This window comes from Panthera leo, chromosome E3 (genome assembly GCF_018350215.1).
Source record: "Panthera leo isolate Ple1 chromosome E3, P.leo_Ple1_pat1.1, whole genome shotgun sequence".
Taxonomy (NCBI): Eukaryota; Metazoa; Chordata; class Mammalia; order Carnivora; family Felidae; genus Panthera; species Panthera leo.
Window position 1 is genome coordinate 41,265,700 of NC_056694.1, and position 19,021 is coordinate 41,284,720.

Genomic DNA, 19,021 nt, shown 5'->3' on the forward strand with positions numbered 1-19,021 from the left:
TTTTGCCAAGGCAGAGAAAAAGTCCTGCTCCTGAATATTCCGGCAGAAATAGAAGGTTTTCCCTGTTTTCCAGCTGGGCTAATTCATGTTAAGTGCTTTTATTTTTGGAAACAAATATTGTCACTTGTTTTTGTTTTACTTTGCTGTTTATGTCAGTTGTGTCCCCTTCCCCTAAATCTCATGACAGACTCTGTGACTTTGGGCGTGTTATGTCAGCACACACAGTACAGAAAGTATAAGCCCCTCAAGCATTTGCTAAAATCATGAATGTGTAATATTAGGCTGCAGTGAGTGGGTCCTTGTGTGGTCCAGACTAGCTCATCAGGCAGAGCAGCCTAACACCTTCCCACTCGCCACCCTAGAGAGGCCTCCTCGAAGGGCCACTCGGCACAGTGTGGCTTTTAACTTCAGCAGTACATGGCTCTCCAGTTGGTTCCCTCTGTTCTGTCCTTTCTGAATCTAGAGGGGGAAGTGCTTTTTATTTGGCTCCTGGAAAGACACATTTTGGATTTGGATATTTATGAATGTGAACTGGGCCACTACTGTTTGCCTCTGAATCTCGGGACTCACCTCACAGCCAAACTTAGGTTCCTGGTTTGGTGGCTGAAGGCCAGGGCTGAGGCCTGTCTATGGCTCTTTGTGACAGAGCAGAGGTTTTTAGTGGAAACTGTGGGTATCACAAGAAAAAGCGAACCTTCTGGGATGGTAGGAAGTTGTTTTCCTATCCGTTATCACTGTCCGTGGAGGGGTAGCGTTTGTTCACATAGGGTGTGCAATGTTGGCATTGAATCAGTTACGAGAGCAGAAGTATCTGTTAGGGTTTTATCATTCTGAAGCCCTCCCTCACCGTCACTGTAACCCTCAGATGGGAGTTACAGGGCAGAGTGACCCATTTAGAGTTTTTGAAGAAAACATGTAATAATGCCTTTGGTCTAATACTCTGGACTCTGCCGTCTCTGGTTTATTCACTCCAGAGAGCGGTATTCCTGGGAAGGAGCGACGCACGCTGGGCAGCCAAGGGCTTGGGCTGTGGGTCCCAAGTTTGCCAGAATGTTTCTGACAACTTCGGTGTCAGGAGGTCCAACTGCAGTCCTGACTGTGCAAGAGGCAAGGCAGCCCGTTCTGACCAACCCCCCTGCATCTGGTTTGTGTGGATACCTGGAGGACCGTGTTGGTCCTGGAGGAAGGCTGGAAGCCACCGTGACCAGCCCCCCTTGGCAGTGCTAGGCCCGGCCTGCCTGCCGCGGAGGTGCTGCCTGTCTTGCTTTTGTCCGCGTGGTGGTTGAGCACCACAAGGTTCTTGCTCCAGGCTGGTTCCAAGTTAGCCTCTAGTGTTAGACATTGAGGCCTGCCGAGTGTAAGGAGCCCGAAGCAGCGACCCCCCCTTCCTAGGTCATTTTATATCAAAGTCATTTGCTCTTTCAGGGCTGAACTGCAGCAGCAGTCCACAGCAGACCTTCCCGTTTGGAGTGTTAAGGTGGTAGTTGCCTCTTCCCCCCGTTGTGGTTCCTCCAGGAGAGAGACATCCGGCGCAGTCCCTGATTCACTGTGGCTCCTCGGCGAAGGTCCAGGATGCACATTGCGTGTCTGTCCTCGTTGCCCTATTCGGGACTTTAGGGGTCTCCCTGCCCAGGGGTAGAGTGTGGTCTTGGGGGAAGTGGAGCCCCCTTCCCCAACACAGTGTGCCCTTCTGACCTGGATGTTAGAAATGCTTTTTCCAGGTGGAGAAATGAGCACCAGTCTTGTCTCCCTTCTGGCTCCAGATCGTGTATGGTTCATCACTGTTTCTAGAGTGCAGGCCCCTGGAGCCTGGGCTCTGAGATAAGACTCGACACTGCACCCCCCAGCAGTCTCCTCCCTGTGGTGCCTTTCCCTTATCTGGACCGCTTTGGGCAGGAAGGAGCAGGGCCGCTGGTGGGGAGACACAAGGGTGCAGATGCATCTTGAAAAGGAGTGAGCTCTGCAGTTTCACAGAGATTGTATCCAGAGCTGCTGTCGCACTGCAGCCATTCCTCCTTTTCCATGGCATCCAGTCCTGTGTGCCCCCACATTTCTGTCATATCGTTGGTTCTGCATATTTTGCATATCTTAGAAGTTTCATCCCTAGTAAGAACTCAGATGAGGAAACAGCCAGACAGCCGTGCTGTGAGGAAGGTAATTAACACACACTGTAGTTAGTGTTGTCCCCTCGCCCTTCACACACCTGGGGATGGGAGGTCCTGGGGGTTGTGGGGTGCAGCCTGGCAAACCTGGGCCAGTTGGGGGAAGCCCCCGATACGTCTGTGAGCCTCAGTGAGTGGCTTCTCAGGGCAGTGCCAGCTCCAGCTGTTGTCCTCCCTTTAAAAGCAAACTGCAACTCGTTTCTGTCCTGAATTTCATAGAGCATGCCGAGAAATGACAGCATGTGCCTTCAGCCTATGCTTCTCATGCCTTTTACCTTGTAATTCTGGTGATTTTATGTCCCTGATCTTGGGGATTGCTTCAAAAGGGAAACTGATAGAAATCTCCAAGTCAGCAGTGGGGGTTGACCACTCCACGCACGAAGCTGCCATGTCCTGAGACCTTTCCTCTCTGAGGGCAGGTGGGTGTGGTGCTGTGACGCTTTGTTTACTTATTTCCACTCTACCCTTTTATAATTTTAAGGTTTTCGGATGTCATTCTGGCAACAATTTTGGCAACCAAGTCTGAAATGTGTGGCCAAAAATTTGAACTGAAGATTGATAACGTGCGGTTTGTTGGGCACCCGACACTGCTGCAGCATGCTCTGGGGCAGGTATGGCCCTCCCGGGGCAGGTAGGGTTCTCCCCGGGCAGGTAGGGTTCTCCCTGGGCAGGTATGGCCCTTCCTGGGCAGGTAGGGTTCTCCCTGGGCAGGTATCGCCCTCCCTGGGCAGGTAGGGTTCTCCCTGTGCAGGTATGGCTCTCCCCGGGCAGGTAGGGTTCTCCCTGGGCAGGTATGGCCCTCCCCGGGCAGGTAGGGTTCTCCCCAGGAAGGTATGGTCCTTCCTGGGCAGGTGGGGTTCTCCCTGAGCAGGTATGGCCCTCCCCGGGCAGGTAGGGTTCTCCCCGGGCAGGTATCACCCTCCCTGGGCAGGTAGGGTTCTCCCTGTGCAGGTATGGCTCTGCCCAGGCAGGTAGGGTTCTCCCTGGGCAGGTATGGCCCTCCCCGGGCAGGTAGGGTTCTCCCCGGACAGGTAGGGTTCTTCCCGGACAGGTAGGGTTCTTCCCGGGCAGATATGGCCCTTTCTGGGCAGGTAGCGTTCTCCCCGGGCAGGTAGGGTTCTCCCCAGGCAGGTGTGGCCCTCCCCAGGCAGGTAGGGTTCTCCCCGGTCAGGTATGGCCCTTCCTGGGCAGGTATGGCCCTCCCCGGACAGGTATGGCCTTCCCAGGCAGGTATGGCCCTACCTGGGCAGGTAAGGTTCTCCCCGGGCAGACATGGCCCACACTGTTTCTGAGGCCCTTGGGGAGCCTGTGGCCCACGCTGGCTCCGGTGAAGGCAGCCTTTGTGCGGCAGACCTGACCTGGTGCTTGCTGTCTGCTGCCACTCTCACAGGCCTCCTGTGGTTTCAGTTCTTGCCCCATTCAGGGTCTCTCCTGAATGTGGCCTTCCCTTTTATATCTCAGATGTCTGTTTCTAAAGTGGTGCAAGTATTTTTTTCTTACTGTTAGATGATACCATAGCAAATATTATTAGTTTAGTTCTTTCTCTTGTGCTAAACCCTCTATGTGCATTCTGTGATGAATGAAATGGTACAGTACTGAGGGGTTTTAACAAGATCCAACGTACCATCACCCAAGGGAATTTGCACACCAGAACCTGCCAGTCAGTCCTTTGCACTCAGGCAGAATCAGGTCTTTGATAAGACAGTATAAAATTTAGCTCCATTTATATGACCCAGAAATTGCAGTCCTCAAATCTTTTCCATGAATCAGCCCATGGAAGGAGCTTCTGAGGCAGTTGGGGGTGCCGGGATGTGGGGCCATGCACCAGGCCCCACGGGTGGCATCCTTCCTCTCTACCGAGGCCCCTGGAGACCGGGCTCAGTCCCCACTGATGACCTGTGAGTGACAGAGGGGAGATCTGACAGCTTGTCAGGAGTTATACCCTACAGAACTGGAGTGGCAAGCAGGGATGAGGAGCCGATTTGGGATGACCCAGGGAGATGTGCACTCCCTCCCCTCCCCCGCCCCCCCCTCGGCCGAACTCCTATGCCCCCTGGTGGCAACACTGGTATTCACCTTGGTGTTTGTGAACTGGGCTGGCTGGCTGGATGACAGAGCAGCAGCTTGGTCTTTGCTGGCTCTGAGCATTATCTTGTCTCTTAATTGCCCTGAGTGGTTGCCATACTGGGCCGAGACAGCCTGGGAGGACCCAGGTTGACACTGGAAACACCACTGAGTGACGGAGAGTCTTGGCAGAGAACACCCCATTTGCTTGAGCCTCTCCACATCTTGTCTCGTGTGGACACCTCAGCTCACCTCCATTGACTGGGGTAGTCTTGTCACTTTGGGTCATAGCACTGACCTTCCCACTCTTGTCTCAACTGTGTCTCAGTCTGTCTATGCCGCCAGTGCTTGCTTCTACAGGGATGCTGATCACTTCTCCAAGACCCTAGGGCTCTGTTTTTCTCAGGGTTGGGTATATTCTGGAACCTTTTCCCATGCCTGAAGAATAGCACTAAACAAGATATTTCTTGGAACATGGTAACTCTCATTCATTAGAATTACGTTTCTTCTACAGGTCTCAAAAACCGATCCATCTCCAAAGAGGGAAGCTCCCACCATGATTCTTTTTAATGTGGTGTTTGCCCTGAGGGTGAGTGAGTGTGCAAATGGCTGAAGAGCACAGGTGGGTAGATCAGGGAGGAGGGTCAGGGAAGAGTAGCAGCAGCTCACTTCTGGTGAGTGGTTGGCTCCGAGCTCAGACTGCTGAGCTGACCCAGCTACTGCCAAGCTCCTCCTGAGCTGCTGGAAGAGTTTACCCTTGGTATGCTCCCCCCTTTTGTTTTATTTTTTTTTCTGGATAAAATACACATAACAAAAATTTACCATTTTGACCATTTTAAAGTGTGGTTTGGTGGCGTCTAGTAACCACGTTTTGTAACCACTGTCAGTTCCAGCACGTTTTCATTGCCCTAAAAGGAGAACACTTACATCTCATTTTCTCTCCTCTCTCAGCCCCTAGAAACCACCAGTTTACTTTCTGTCTGTGGATTTACCTATTCTGCATTTTCATATAAATTGGATCCTATAATACGTGACCTTTGGTATCTGGCTTCTTTCACTTAGCATAATGATTTTGAGGTTCACGCATGTGGTACCATGTGTCAGGACTTTCTTCTTTTTTATGGCCAAATCGTATTGTGTTATATGGACGAACCACAGTTTATCCATTCATCTGTTGATGAATGTTTATGTTGTCTCTGCTTTTTAGCCATTAAGAACAATATATGTTCAGGGTGCCTGGGTGGCTCAGTTGATAAGCATCTGACTTCGGCTCAGGTCATGCTCTCGTGGTCTGTGAGTTCGAGCCCCGCATTGGACTCTCTGTTGTCAGCACAGAGCCCACTTCATATCCTCTGTCCCTCTCTCTCTCTGCACCTTCCCCGCTCGTTCTCTCTCTTTTTCTCTGTTTCTTTCTCTCTCTCTGTGTCTCTCAAATAAATAAGTAAATAAAAGAATAATATATGTTCAACAATACAATATTATGAACAGTGCCGTTATAGACATTTGTATCCAAATGTTTGCGTGGACACGTTTTCATTTCTCCTCGGTATACCATGCACACCTGGGAGTGGGATTCCAGGGTCATATGATAGCCTTTGGAGGAAGCACCAGACTGTTTTCCACCGGGGTGGTCCTGTTTTACATCCCACCAGCAATGTGTGAGCATTCCAACTTCTTGACCTCCTCGCCAACATTGTTATTTTCCTTTATGTGTATATATGTTTATGTGTGTGTGTGTGTGTGTGTGTGTGTGTGTGTGTGTGTGTATATGTTATATATATATTACATATATTTATTTTTTTCAACGTTTTTTTTTTTTTTTTTTTTTTATTTATTTTTGGGACAGAAAGAGACAGAGCATGAACGGGGGAGGGGCAGAGAGAGAGGGAGACACAGAATCGGAAACAGGCTCCAGGCTCCGAGCCATCAGCCCAGAGCCTGACGCGGGGCTCGAACTCACAGACCGCTCACAGACCGCGAGATCGTGACCTGGCTGAAGTCGGACGCTTAACCGACTGCGCCACCCAGGCGCCCCAACATATATTTATATGTAAGCTGATATTTTCTTTAAAAAAATTTTTTTTTTTTTTTTTTTTTAATTTTTTTTTTTCAACGTTTTTTATTTATTTTTGGGACAGAGAGAGACAGAGCATGAATGGGGGAGGGGCAGAGAGAGAGGGAGACACAGAATCGGAAACAGGCTCCAGGCTCCGAGCCATCAGCCCAGAGCCTGACGCGGGGCTCGAACTCACGGACCGCGAGATCGTGACCTGGCTGAAGTCGGACGCTTAACCGACTGCGCCACCCAGGCGCCCCTAAAAAAATTTTTTTTAATGTTTATTTATTTTTGAGAGAGAAAGCACGAGCAGGGTAGGGGCAGAGAGAGAGGGAGACACAGAATCTGAAGCAAGCTCCAGGCTCTGAGCTGTCAGCACAGAGCCCGATGCAGGGCTCGAACTCACAGACTGCGAGATCATGACCTGAGCCGAAGTCGGATGCTTAACCGACTGAGCCACCCAGGCACCCCTTTAATTAACGTTTTAGTGAACATCTTCAGTTTACCAAGATCACCTTTTCAGAGGTCCATCTATAACTTCACATGTAACATAAGAACCTTGCAACAGTATTCACACGTTTCTCCTCTCTGCTCTCTGTGCTACCTTGTCCTGCGTTTTACTTTGCCTGTATTGTAAACCCCACAGGATACTGGTATTAACTGTTAAGAGACATACGTAATAAGAAGGAATCACGTGTTCACCCATACAGTCACTATTTGCGCTGCTCCTTTGCTTCCAGATCCACATTTCCATTTGCTGTCATTTTCCTTCTGCCCGAAAGACTATACTTCTTGCAGTGGCGGTCTGCCGGTGATGAGTTCCTTCACCATTTGTGAGTCCTTGTCTGGCACTTGTGTGGGGGCTGGTGGACCCTGTGATGAGGACATCTCATCACAAGATGCAGGACCTTTCCTTTAGTCCTTGTGTGCTGCCCCCAGCTCGCCTCTCATACAGGTGAGCTTGCCCCCAGGTCACCATCCTGTACGGCTTCTGTCTGCCTCCTCCCTCTCTTGCCTTGCTCCCTTCTTTCTACCTTTCCATCTTCCTTTGTCCCATGTAGTTGCTTCCCCTTTGCAGAGTGGGTGGGGAGAAGGGAAGGGGAAGGCCTGAGACCGCTGGTCTTGTGCATTAGTGCCTCTCCTCGCCCTGCTGGTGCCTCCTTAACCTGCTGTTCTTTGGCTTCACTGTGATGGAAGGAGGGATGGCCAGTCAGCTCACCCAAGCGGTCAGCTTCACCTGAACAGAAGAACCTAGAAGTTCTTCCCAACTGAGTCCCTGGGCTGTGGTGTTTGGGTTTCTTCCCCTGCCAGGGTACAGCTCCTGACGTGGGAGCTCGAACCCGTGAACCGTGAGATCATAACCTGAGCCAAAGTCAGATGCTCAACTGACTGAGCCCCCCAGGTGCCCCGAAACTGATAGTTTCTTAAGGCAGTTGCCAGTGCTGTCTGAAGTTGTGTCAGAGGAAATTTCTTTTCAATAAAGCTGTCAAAATATAAGGGATCCAAATAAGCATAAAAAGCATTCCTGGGTAGAAACTGGCTAATATTATGAAAGGACTTTAATTACCTAGAAAATTTATTTATATTTAGTAACTATTAGATAATGGAATTTCGCTGAAATATCTCACTATCAGTTTTCACCAAAATATTCAGTGTTCTTTCTGTCTGGGCCCGTGTAATCTGCATGATGGCTTTTTACAGAAGTGTCCCAGACCAAAGTGACTGGATCTCAGTGACAAAGAAAACAGAAAACGTTCAGAGTGGCAGAAATGAGGCTGAGCGGAGAGGGCACCTGTAAAATTGGGTATCATTCTAAGTCTCAAGGTGCTTTTTTATGTTGAGAGTTTTTGTGTGTGTAGCCCATACCACATTCACTGCATGAATGGCTCAAAACCAAAATAATGTCAGAGAAAAGCTCCTTTATAATGGAGCTTAATTAAAAAAATTTTTTTTGTTAACATTTATTTATTATTGAGAAACAGAGACAGAGCATGAGCATGGGAGGGGCAGAGAGAGGGGAGACACGGTATCTGAAGCAGGCTCCGAGCTGTCTGCACAGAACCTGATGCGGGGCTTGAACCCACAAACCACGAGATCATGACCTGAGCCGAAGTCGACACTTAACCGGCTGAGCCACCCAGGTGTCCCGGAGCTTAATTTTTAAAACAGGCCTTCTGGGGCGCCTGGGTGGCTCAGTTGGTTAAGCATCCGACTTTGGCTCAGGTCATGATTTCACCACTTGTGAGTTTGAGCCCTGCGTGGAGCTCTGTGCTGACAGCTCAGAGCCTGGAGCCTGCTTCAGATTCTGTGTTTCCCTCTCTCTCTGCCCCTCCCCCACTTGCACTGTCTCTCTCTCTCTCTCTCTCTTCAAAATAAAACACTAAAAAAAGAAAAAAAAAAAACCTGCATGTTAAGACAAAATGATTGCTTAACAGTGGCTGTCCCTGAGGTGTGAGGTGCTAAGAGGAGACTTTTATTTTTATAGTTTTGGCATTTTCATAGTGTAAGTACTACCAGGGTCTGACTTGTGAAATGACATAATGCAGACATCCAGAGAGAGAATTCAAGTAAGAAACCAAAGACTAAAAATCCTGGCGAATGCTCTCCACGTGTCAGTACCGGCAGCCTCTGTGAGATGGGTGGTGAGAAGCAGCCTCGGCCCCGCCCTGGACATGGGCAGGCGGGCCCTCTTCTCTGGGGAACAGCCCTTGATAGCAGAATGTGTGACACCCTTGGATGTAGCAGTCAAGAAAACAAGCCGGTTTTGAAGTTGTGTGAAGACTTTTGTAATAAAAATGAGGCCGGAGGTTCATTCTGGTGGCCAGTAGTTGGGGAAGGGTTCGACAAAGTGGCGATTATTTTCCTGGCAATGCTGGGCTGTTAGAGTCGAGGAGTAGGGGAGGCCAGAGCCTGGAGGAGTAGAGAGGACTGCTGCCGGGTAGAAGCAGCAGGAAACGAGGTAGTGTAGGGCTTCATGTAGCATAGGCCGTGATGTCGAAGAATGGGAGGAAATTTCAGTAACGTAAAGGTTTGGTATTTTAGGGTAGACAGGTTTTTTTCCTCCTTTTTAGTAGTCTTATAAAAATGTATACTTTTGTTTTTTACTTTGAAAAGTTTTAAACCCCAGATCAGTGACAGTAGTTTGATAACCCTCTTATACCCGTCTCTGATGTCCCACAGCCGTCACCAGGCCACCCTGGCTTCTCTACCCCACCTGTTGCTCATGTGTTTCAAGTCCTAGACCTCATGTCTGTTCACTTCTATGTACTTCAGACAACATCTCTGTAAAGTACGGACATTTATTTTATAACACGATACCCTGTCACACCTGACAAAATTGGCCATCGTTTGTTGTCACCTGGTGCCTAGTCTATCGAAACTTTCTTCAGTTGCCATATTTTTCCAGTTGGCCTGGACCAGGATGAGAACCTGTAGGTCTCTGCCAGCCTAGGACTCTCCTCTCACATTGTCCCACTGAATGTTCCATGTTGGGATTCATCTCATCCTGCTTCCTCTTCATTTCATGTATTGCTTGCAAATTGGACATTTGCTCCGAAGCCTCATTACATTTGGGTACGTGTTTTGGGGAGCAAGAAAGTCTCACAGGCGATACCCTAAATTTCCTGCTGTTTCACATCACCTGTGGGGCAAATGTGGCATTTCTCAGAGCTCCCACTCAAGACCGGGCAATTCCGAGGTGCTAGCTTTCCCATTGTGGCCACATAGCCTTGGGCTGTGCAGGTACCTGGAGTGGTACCCGGCCTGTGAAGCCAAACAGGACCCCCCAGCACACGCTGTCAGTGTAGGTCATCCGGCCTCGCCTGGGTGAACACACCCCCTTGCACGTCTGGGAATACGGCACAGGTGGGCTTGGACATCTGACTTAAAACACGGTCCTGTCCCAGCCAGTGGGATCTTGAGCATAGGGTCAGGCTCTCAGGTGTGAGTTGATTACTGTTCAAGGGAACGGCCATGTGCTCAGGATCATTGCCCTTCTTCTCTTGTGCTGCTAAGAGTATTTTGACATGGATTTTTCTAAAAGTATATGTTGTTTTAAAGCATGTGTACATACTTTATAACCTAGGCCCTCCAGTTCCATAATCTTGTGGGGGAACATTGTTGAGGGGCTGCCCTTGACACGAAGGGGCAGGGCTTCTGCCCGGTCGTGGGCACAGCATTGAAAGCAGTGTCCAGTCCTCTCTCCAGCACAGGTGTGCTGCCAGGTGTGAGTTCTCTTTGCGAGCATGAAATCTGCCAGGAGTTTCGAAAATCTCTCCAAGTCCAGGTGATGAGTCTGGGTTGGGTTTTGGTCCAGAAGGCAGGCTGTGAACACCCTGAGGGCAGGGCCCTGCCTGCCAGATAAACAGGAGGGGAGGCGGTTCCAGAGGTTTTAATCAGCAGTACCACGCGTCCCTTCTCCCACCTCCACCCCTAAGATGACTCAGCCGCCCTCTCGGCCTCCTGAAACACTGAGTCATGGTTGGCCAGTTATCTGCTCTGTGGAGCATCTTCAGAGACCCTACAGCTGCCTGCTCCACCCCTGGCCTGGGTGGGTGTGCCTGCCTGGCCTCACTGCGGTGTCTGATAGGTTCCAGAGTTAGCACAGGGGTGCCAGGGGAGCTTGTGGGGAATGGGTGGCCTGGATCCTGCCGACGACTTCTGTGAGCCATGCTTATTTCTGCTGGAAAGAGCCTCTTTTCCTGCAGACAGCGTGTTTAGTGAACAGTCGGTGTAGTGCTTCTGTTTAGTACACCCCATGTCACCTGTGTGATCACGTAGCCTGGTCCTGTCTACCAACGGTCAGCAGCACACTGGTGACCACACGCTGCCAGGACTTGTGCTCTGGGTAGGCTCTATCAAACTAACTGGAGAGGGAGGTACCGCTGTCGGGCATTGTCTCAGGTCTCACCCGAGAGAATCCCACTCGAGAGAATCCCGCAGCAGGTGGGTAGTGGATCTCTGCCTTCCGCTGCCCCAGTGGGCTACCTCTGTCCGGCGTGGAGTGGATGCCTGATCTGTACCATGCCATCCTGGATGGCCCTGGTGTGGGGCCCTGTAGCACGGGAGCCTTTCTCTGCTTATAGGAAATGCCTGCGTTCCCCCGCCCCACCAGCCAGGGGACCCCACAGAACCGTCTCTGCGTTACCATCCGGGCATCGATTCCCAGGATAGGGTGCTCAGAGCACTGGTGTTTCTGGGGACAGACCCTAGAGGGGACACGGGGAACCGGGGACAGCAGTGAACCTGGACAGAGTTCTTACACGGTTTGAGTCGGCTGTGCACGTGTGCTACGAGTGTGTGTGCTACGTTTGAGTCACGTGTGCCCTCTCTTGCAGGCCAACGCGGACCCATCAGTGATAAACTGCCTGCACAACCTTTCCCGACGCATCGCCACCGTGCTGCAGCACGAGGAGCGCCGCTGCCAGTATCTCACAAGAGAGGCCAAGCTGATCCTGGCGCTGCAGGATGAGGTGTCCGCGGTAGCTGATGGTGAGTGTGACAAGAGTCTCTCCCCCACACAACAGAGCAGGCAGCCTTCTGAGGCAGGGACCCTGATCCAGGTGTGCGGATGTGGAAACTGAGGCACCAGGAGGTTATGTGACCTTCACGTGATCTTCCTGGGGTGCACAGGAGGGTGCCCCAAGGATCACAGTTGGAAAGCAGCTCTCCTGACCTGATGCACTTAAATGGATTTCCCAGCCTCCACTGCCTCCCTCCCTTGCCCCAGCTGCTGCAGGATGGCTCTTCGTGCAGACTGGGCCTTGCCCACCCAGCCCTGCTCTCTCTGGCCATGTTCGCCTGTGGTGGGAGGACATGCAGAGAGGCCAGTGGGATCATCGAGCTGGCAAAAAGGGTGGTTTCCAGTTCTTTGATTTCAACTAAATTGATGAAGGACCTGATTGAGTTATCAGCTGACCAATTAAAAATAATTATTGCCAGGGGCTTCTGGCTGGCTCAGTTGGTAGAGCATGTGAATCTTGATCTCGGGGTCGTGACTTTGAGCCCCACATTGGGGTTCAAAAGAAAAATCTTTAAAAAATTTTTTTGCCAGTAGATCTTTTTGTGGATTTTGGTATTTTGTAAATACCTCAAAGCACAGAGAAAGGCCTACCTGTTACACATGCCACATCCATCTCAGGTCAGCGCCTATATAAAGAGAGAAAGTAGAAATAGATTTGAAGGTGAACCCAGTCTAATCTTAAGCAATAAGTAAAAGTAATGATCACCATATGTGAAGTGTCCAACTCACGTGCATTTTCAGTGAAAATTTGCTTTTTATCTTTGATAGCTGTCAAAATGTATAATTATGTTTTGGCAGTTATGTGTTAATAACAATCCAGAAGGGTTTTTTTTTTTTTAGTTTACTTATTTATTTTGAGAGAGAGAGAGAGAGAGAGAGAGAGCGAGCGAGCGAGCGCAAGCATGAATGGGGAAGGGGCAAGAGAGAAGGAGAGAGAATCCCAAGCAGGCTCTGCACTAACAGTGTGGAGCTCACCTCAGGGCTCAAACTCTCAAACCATGAGATCATGAGGTGATCCAAAATCAGGAGTTGGATGCTTAACTGACTGGGCCTCCCACACGCTCCTAGAAGTTCTGTTTTTAAAAGAACATTCTCTTTAGGGTCTGTGACTTTATCACAGGAAATTTTAACGTTTATTCATTTTTGAGAGACGAAGCATGAGTGGGGAGGGGCAGAGAGAGAGGGAGACACAGAATCTGAAGCAGCCTCCAGGCTCTGTCAGCAGAGAGCCCAACACGGGGCTCGAACTCATAAACTGTGAGATCATGACCTGAGCCAAAGTCGGACACTTAACCAATTCAGCCACCTAGACGTCCCTATCACAGGAAATTTTGTAAAAATTCAATTTAACTACATATTTTTAAGGCATTTATGAGAAAGGATTAATGAAAGACTTTTGATCATAAAAATAAATTGCATTAGGGGTGCGTGGGTTGCTTAGTTGGTTAAATGTCTGACTCTTGATTTCAGCTCAGGTCATGGTCTCACGATTTGTGAGGTCGAGCCCCATGTCGGGCTCTGCACTGAGCCTGAAACCAAGTTGGGATCCCTCTCTCCTTCCCTGGCCCCTCCAAAATAAGTAAACTTTAAAAAATTGCATTAGTGTGAGTGAGTAGGATGAGGTGTGGCAGCACCCACTCACCAAGTGGAAGGTGGCTCTGGTGGTCTCAGGGGATGCTTTGGGGGCTGCCAGTGACCTGGACTGTTCCAGTGCTGCAGGGTCAGGGGGCACCAGTGGTGACGTTTAAACACAAAAGTTCCATATAAAGACTGCAAACAAAGCAGCCTGAGTCTCATCTTCATTCAACTCGATGCACAGATTTTATAAAAAGCAGTAGGGAATGATGTGATATTTGGTTTAAAATGACTTACAATTTATTTTCAGTTAAATTTGTTTTTAAAGGTATTTTCCATTCCAACCTTGGCAAGTTTTCTTGCTTTGGAGTCTCTAAATTCTCCGTGTTACGATTTTTGCAGCAAATGATGGTCCTCAGTCCCCGTTCCATCACATTCTGCCCAAGTGCAAGCTGGCCAGGGACCTTAAGGAAGCTTATGACAGGTAAGACAGGTGGGTGGCATGCTTGGTGCATCTCCCTGTGGGCCTTGTTGCCTGAGCCGTTGTCCTGTGGTGCCACTGAGATGGGGGTGAGAGAGCCCTTCTGCTGGGACAGTCCCTCCCAGAACTGAACCTGAAGTCACATGGGAGAGCCTGAAAGTGTTTTGCATCATCAGATGCAGGGTCAGCATGACACAGTGCCAAGTTCTGGGTCTGTCCTCTAAGACGGTGTCACTGTCACCACCTCCCCCACAAGGAAACTGAAGGTCAGAGGGTGCTCCTCCTGGCTCTGAGGGACTTGGGGCTTGGGGCCTGAGTGTAGGAGAGCAGCAGACGTTTGCAGACACAGCAGAAGTTAACAGTTCCAATTATATTGGTGTTCCCAGCACTCTCTTTGTGGACAAGCGAAGAACCTCTTTTTAACGAGGGTCCACCAGTCCTTGACCCTGGGTCTGCACTGCAGGTGGGAGGTGGAGAGTGGGGGTTGGGCACGTGTCCAAGTGACAGTTCCCCTGAAAGCTTTGCCTTCCCACTCTACTCCAGGACTGTTGGTTCACGAGGAGCCATCACTCAAGCCGAGGGGACCGCATAGTGCAGGCATGTTGCTGCACAGATGGCATGGAGGTGCAGGCTTCTCTGGGCCATGTCCTTGCATGCAGCCCAGTGCCCTCTCCTGGCCTTCTTGGGCTTCGTTCCATCCTGGTAGGCTCCATGCCACCCACCGGAGGTGTGCTGGATCTAAGAGTGTGGCCGGCGATACCACGTGTTATTGGAGCGCAGAAAAGGTGGCTTGTGCAGCATCCTCTCCTTTTTTTTGATGTTAATAATTTTCCTGATCTTACCAATAATACATGTCCATTGTAGATACTTAGGAAATATAGAAAAATAAAGAGAAAACAAAGCCCGTCTGTAGTCCCATACCCAATGATACTTGTTATGAGCATTTTGGAAATTTTCATCCTTTTTGCCGTTTTAACTAAAGCTTTTGAAAGGCCACCTTTCAATCACCTTTCATCATCAATCACTTCCATCAAGTTTGAAAATCAGAGTGTTGAGTTTCTTTCCTGCTGTACCACCGCCAGTTCCCATTCTGGTGGCAGGATGCATTTAAGCAGACAGCCGTGTGTCCTGTGCCGTCCCTCACAGGTGGGCCTGAGGCACACACAGGTGGGCACAGACTGCCTTTCTCCTTTTACGCTGTACATGCGGCCTGCCTTTTGCCTTCGTAGTTGAACCATGTAGCTTAGACTCTCTCTGTATTGGCAAATAAGGACTTTTTCAATTTTCCTTTTTTTAATTTTTTTATTTTAGAGAGGGAGAGAGCAAGCGCAAGCGAGCATACGCATGAGTCGGGGAGGGGCGGAGGGAGAGGAAGAGAGAATCCCAAGCAGGCTCCATGTTCAGCGTGGAGCCCGATGTGGGGCTCGATCCCACGACTCTGGGATCATGACCTGAGCTGAAATCAATAGTCAGACGCTCTGCCGACTGAGTCACTCAGGGACTCTTTTTTTTTTTTTTTTTCCCCTGCATAGCCAGCCAGCCAGCCCTTCCCTTGGGCATTTAGTTGGTACCAGCCTCTGGTGCTATAAGACCTGCTGGTCGGCTCCGTGCACATGTCACTGTGTACGTGTGCCTGTGTGTCTGCAAGGTAAATTCCCGAGAGCGGAATGGCCGGGCTGGAGAGGTAAAATGCACTTGTAATTTTGGTGTATTTCCCCGTTGGGGCTTGTGCCTCAGGCTGTACCCTCCCCCCCACTAGCAACACAGGAGATATCCCTTCTCTGGCTTTGCCCAGAGTCTTGGTGAACTTGTGGACCGTCCGGCGTAGTGGGTGGAGAATGGTGTCCTGGCACAGCTGTCTGCATCTTCACAAGTTCGCACATCTCCCTTTTCTCTCTGAGCTCTCCCCAGATCCCAGCTCATCTCTCTGTTGGGAGGAAGGGTGGCCTCATAAAGGAGGCAGAGCTGTCCTCTGTGACACAATCAGTTCCTTTGTCCTGATTTTGCTGACCGCTGGGTGTGGGCCTCTGGGCGTTAGGAAGTGGGGTCTCTAGTGTCGTAGCCACCCCGTCTCTTTCTCTCATGACGCCGCTCGTGATCACGTTGAAGCTGTCTCTGCAGTAGGAGAAGTGCTGCTCTCTGGCCTTGGGTTGGCTGGTGCCAGAAACCCCTTCTGTGAGAAGTGTTGCCTGCTTCTGAGTGGGACTCTGTACACCTCAGCTAGGGTTAGACCACAAGCACAATTCAGCCTAACCTGGAGATAAAGTAAACGTCAAACCAGAACCACACTTACTATGTCTAAAGAAAGAACGGACTGCAATTTCTGATGTTTAAACCGCAAGTTGGAGGGAGTGAAGTCCTGGGTAGTTGGCCCGCCTGTAGCGACTCAGAGCTTGAGGTGGCACAGCGCCCCCTGGTGGACATTACTTTTAAGGAGAAGGACCCTTTAAAGGAATCTGTTCTGGGGAAGAAAAGGCTCCCAGGGTCCCACTGTTGAGCAGTTGCCCTCCTTCCTCTAGCCCAGGCACCCTGGTGTGTTAGTGTTCAGGATCTTGTTTTCTCAGGGTGAACCCCCATGTACCCTTCCTGTTCTCAGACCCCGCCCTGCTCAGGTTGTGGGTCCTGGGGCCCACCTCAGGTAAGCTGGCAACAGGGCCTGTCTGGAGGGAGTCCCAGGGACAGTGGTGCACTCCCCCTGCACCCGGTCCCAGCCTGGCAACAGCAGTGGCTCTGTGACTACCCAGGAGCCCCCCTGGCCTGCGGCCTTCCCTTTGCCTTGAGGTATGGCCTGGCCTGTTGCTGTAGGGTAGGCTTGCTTTGGAGCTAAGAAAGGGAGACTTGAGTTTACATGACCGATCTGGTAGAACAGAGCACAGAGCCGCCTTCTCCTACTGTCAACTTCCCAGCAGGTTTCCAGAAAACCCCAGGGAGGGTTTTCTCGTAGCAGAAGTGAGAGGCCGGAAGATGTGAGATGTGGAGGCTAGAGGTCGGGGTGAAACTTCTCAAAGGAGTGGTTCTGGATTTGCTGTTTTAATTAAGATCCAGGGTTGTGGTGTGGCCGACTAGCCTGGTGGCCTTGTGCCCTGGGACCCAAGTGCCCATGAGTATAGGCTGGCAGCATGAATCCCTCAGGAGCCTACCCTGACTGTTCTAGCACCTGTGTCTCTCCATGGAGCTTGGTGATCTCAGTGACAGTGTCCCACTCTTTTGTGTGACTGTTAGGTGGTGTCTCCCATGACATGAGGTCAGGGATACCCCTTCACTTTCTGTAACACAGACCTTGTGGTTGGCGCGTGGGGAAGCACGGCTTGTCCACTGGTGGCCAAAGGAATGAACGAACAGGAGTCGTGTGATTGTGGATTCCGTGCTTTGATGAAGTGTTTGTTGCACCATTTTCAGAGTTAATGGGGCCTGTGGTGGGGCCAAGAGTCCTCAGAGCTTGGAGGAGCTGTCCGGGCCCTGGCCAGGCAGGTGGCACTGGGGACTCTGCGTTTGTTCCTTGCTGCCTCCCGCTGCTGCCCCTCCAGAGCAGAGATTGGCCCCCGGACACCTCTGCTAATATCCCGGGAGTTTTACTCCCTTTGCCCGTAAAAAGCACATACATAGCAACTTCTGTTTGAAGGGTCACGGCGGGCCACTTGGTGCCTGCTTGCACCTCTTGGATTGTGAGCAGCATCCGCTCCATGGACTAGGAAGCCTGGCTGTGTCTGGGACCAGAGTGGCCAGCAGGTGCTGGGCTGGCGGGGTGAAGGTTGCCTGCGAGGCCAAACCAGGGCGTTTGGCTATTAGCTAACGGTTAGGAGTTGAAGTTCGTCCTCGGGCGGTGAGGTGTGAGGGTAATGGAGCAAGCTTGTACACGGTACATTTCCACCTGGGATAGGAAAGATAAGAGCGTGCCTTAGAGGATATGCACAGTCATCGCTTTAGGACTCGGGGCTCTGGTAAGAGCATCTATCTCGCGTGGCAGATGGGGCTAGGCGACCCTATCTGGCCCAGAGCTGTGGGACGGGCTGGATAAGCCTTGCTTGCGGGGGGAGTGCTTTTTGCGCGGTGTTTCCGGACCAAACGTGACTGCCCTGGAAATAGAAGTACAAGCATAGCAGAAACCCAAACCCCTGCCTTGCTAAACACTTGTCTTGAAATTGTACTTTATACAGCATAGGAAATATACTCGTTAATAATGGAATCATGTTATTTGGTGACAGACGGTGGTGACTGCTCTTATGCTGGTGAACACTGAGTGATAAAGAGAACCGTCAAACACCTGAACCTGATACAGCAATGTATGTCAACTCTATTTCAAAGTCAAGAAATAAATAAAGGAACTGTAGCCTCAAAGATTTTCAGAGGGTGGGCTCCCTCTACCCTGGAGGCTTTAGGAAAAAAAACAAAGGGCACTTTGAAAACAGAGCCCGACCTTCTCTTCCCTCCTCTTGGCAGACTTCAGTGCCGCTCCTGGCTCTTGTCTTGCTGCAGGGGCACTTGCAGGGCTTCCCTGGGGGCTCCGGGTGGGTGGGTGTGCTCCTCCTCCTGACTCGGTCCAGGGATTCTTCACACCGCGTCCCAGTGCGAAGTACTCCATGGGTGGAAGTTGCCAGTGGGTGAACAGATGCCTGGAAAAGTGGAGTAAAATCCACGTGAAAACCAGGGAACCAACACGGGAGCGTCTCTCCCACCCGGAGAAGAGGACCCCATGCCAGTGTGTGCATGTACATGGCCTTGCCAAGCTCCTGGGGGAGCAAAAACAGCTACCTTTGAAATGGTAGGAATCTCAGTGTTGAATTCTGATTCTGTGGTGTTCCAGCTGCCGCTTTGAGCCGTATCCTAAAGAGGACAGCTCAGAAATAAAAAGACTCTGTTTTCAGTCCACCAGCCTTTTTGTCCAGGTACATAGTGAAACGGAGGAGGGGTCTGCACATGTAGCTTTGGCAGTTCATTCTCCCTGCAAGCCCTGCTTTTCCTCACTCTTCTCTTCCCATTTGTTCGTGGATGCTGAGACTCTCATCCACTGGAGCGCTGTCTCATCGTGTGAACTTGGATTCTGTAAGAGGCTGTTTTTCAGAGGTTGATGGGAGCTGCCCACCTGCGAAGACCCTTGCCCAAAACTTGGCGAGGCTCCGGGAGTCTCCATCTGCTCATATTTACTGATTAGCGCCCCGTTC

General features: G+C 50.7%; 1 protein-coding gene across 7 annotated transcripts in view; it reads left to right on the plus strand.

Annotated features, from left to right (window-relative positions):
• NPRL3 (NPR3 like, GATOR1 complex subunit) overlaps positions 1-19,021 on the plus strand; it is a 43,821-nt gene that overhangs the window by 11,863 nt on the left and 12,937 nt on the right. For 5 of the 7 annotated variants that reach the window (XM_042923062.1, XM_042923058.1, XM_042923059.1 and 2 more), the window contains 4 exons: positions 2,644-2,773; positions 4,741-4,815; positions 11,619-11,772; positions 13,781-13,862. In XM_042923062.1, coding sequence (XP_042778996.1) covers positions 2,644-2,773; positions 4,741-4,815; positions 11,619-11,772; positions 13,781-13,862 — 441 coding nt within the window. Of the gene's footprint in view, positions 1-1,425; positions 1,566-2,643; positions 2,774-4,740; positions 4,816-11,618; positions 11,773-13,780; positions 13,863-19,021 lie in introns of all 7 variants that reach the window. The other 2 variants (XM_042923063.1, XM_042923064.1) reach the window with 2 other exon arrangements.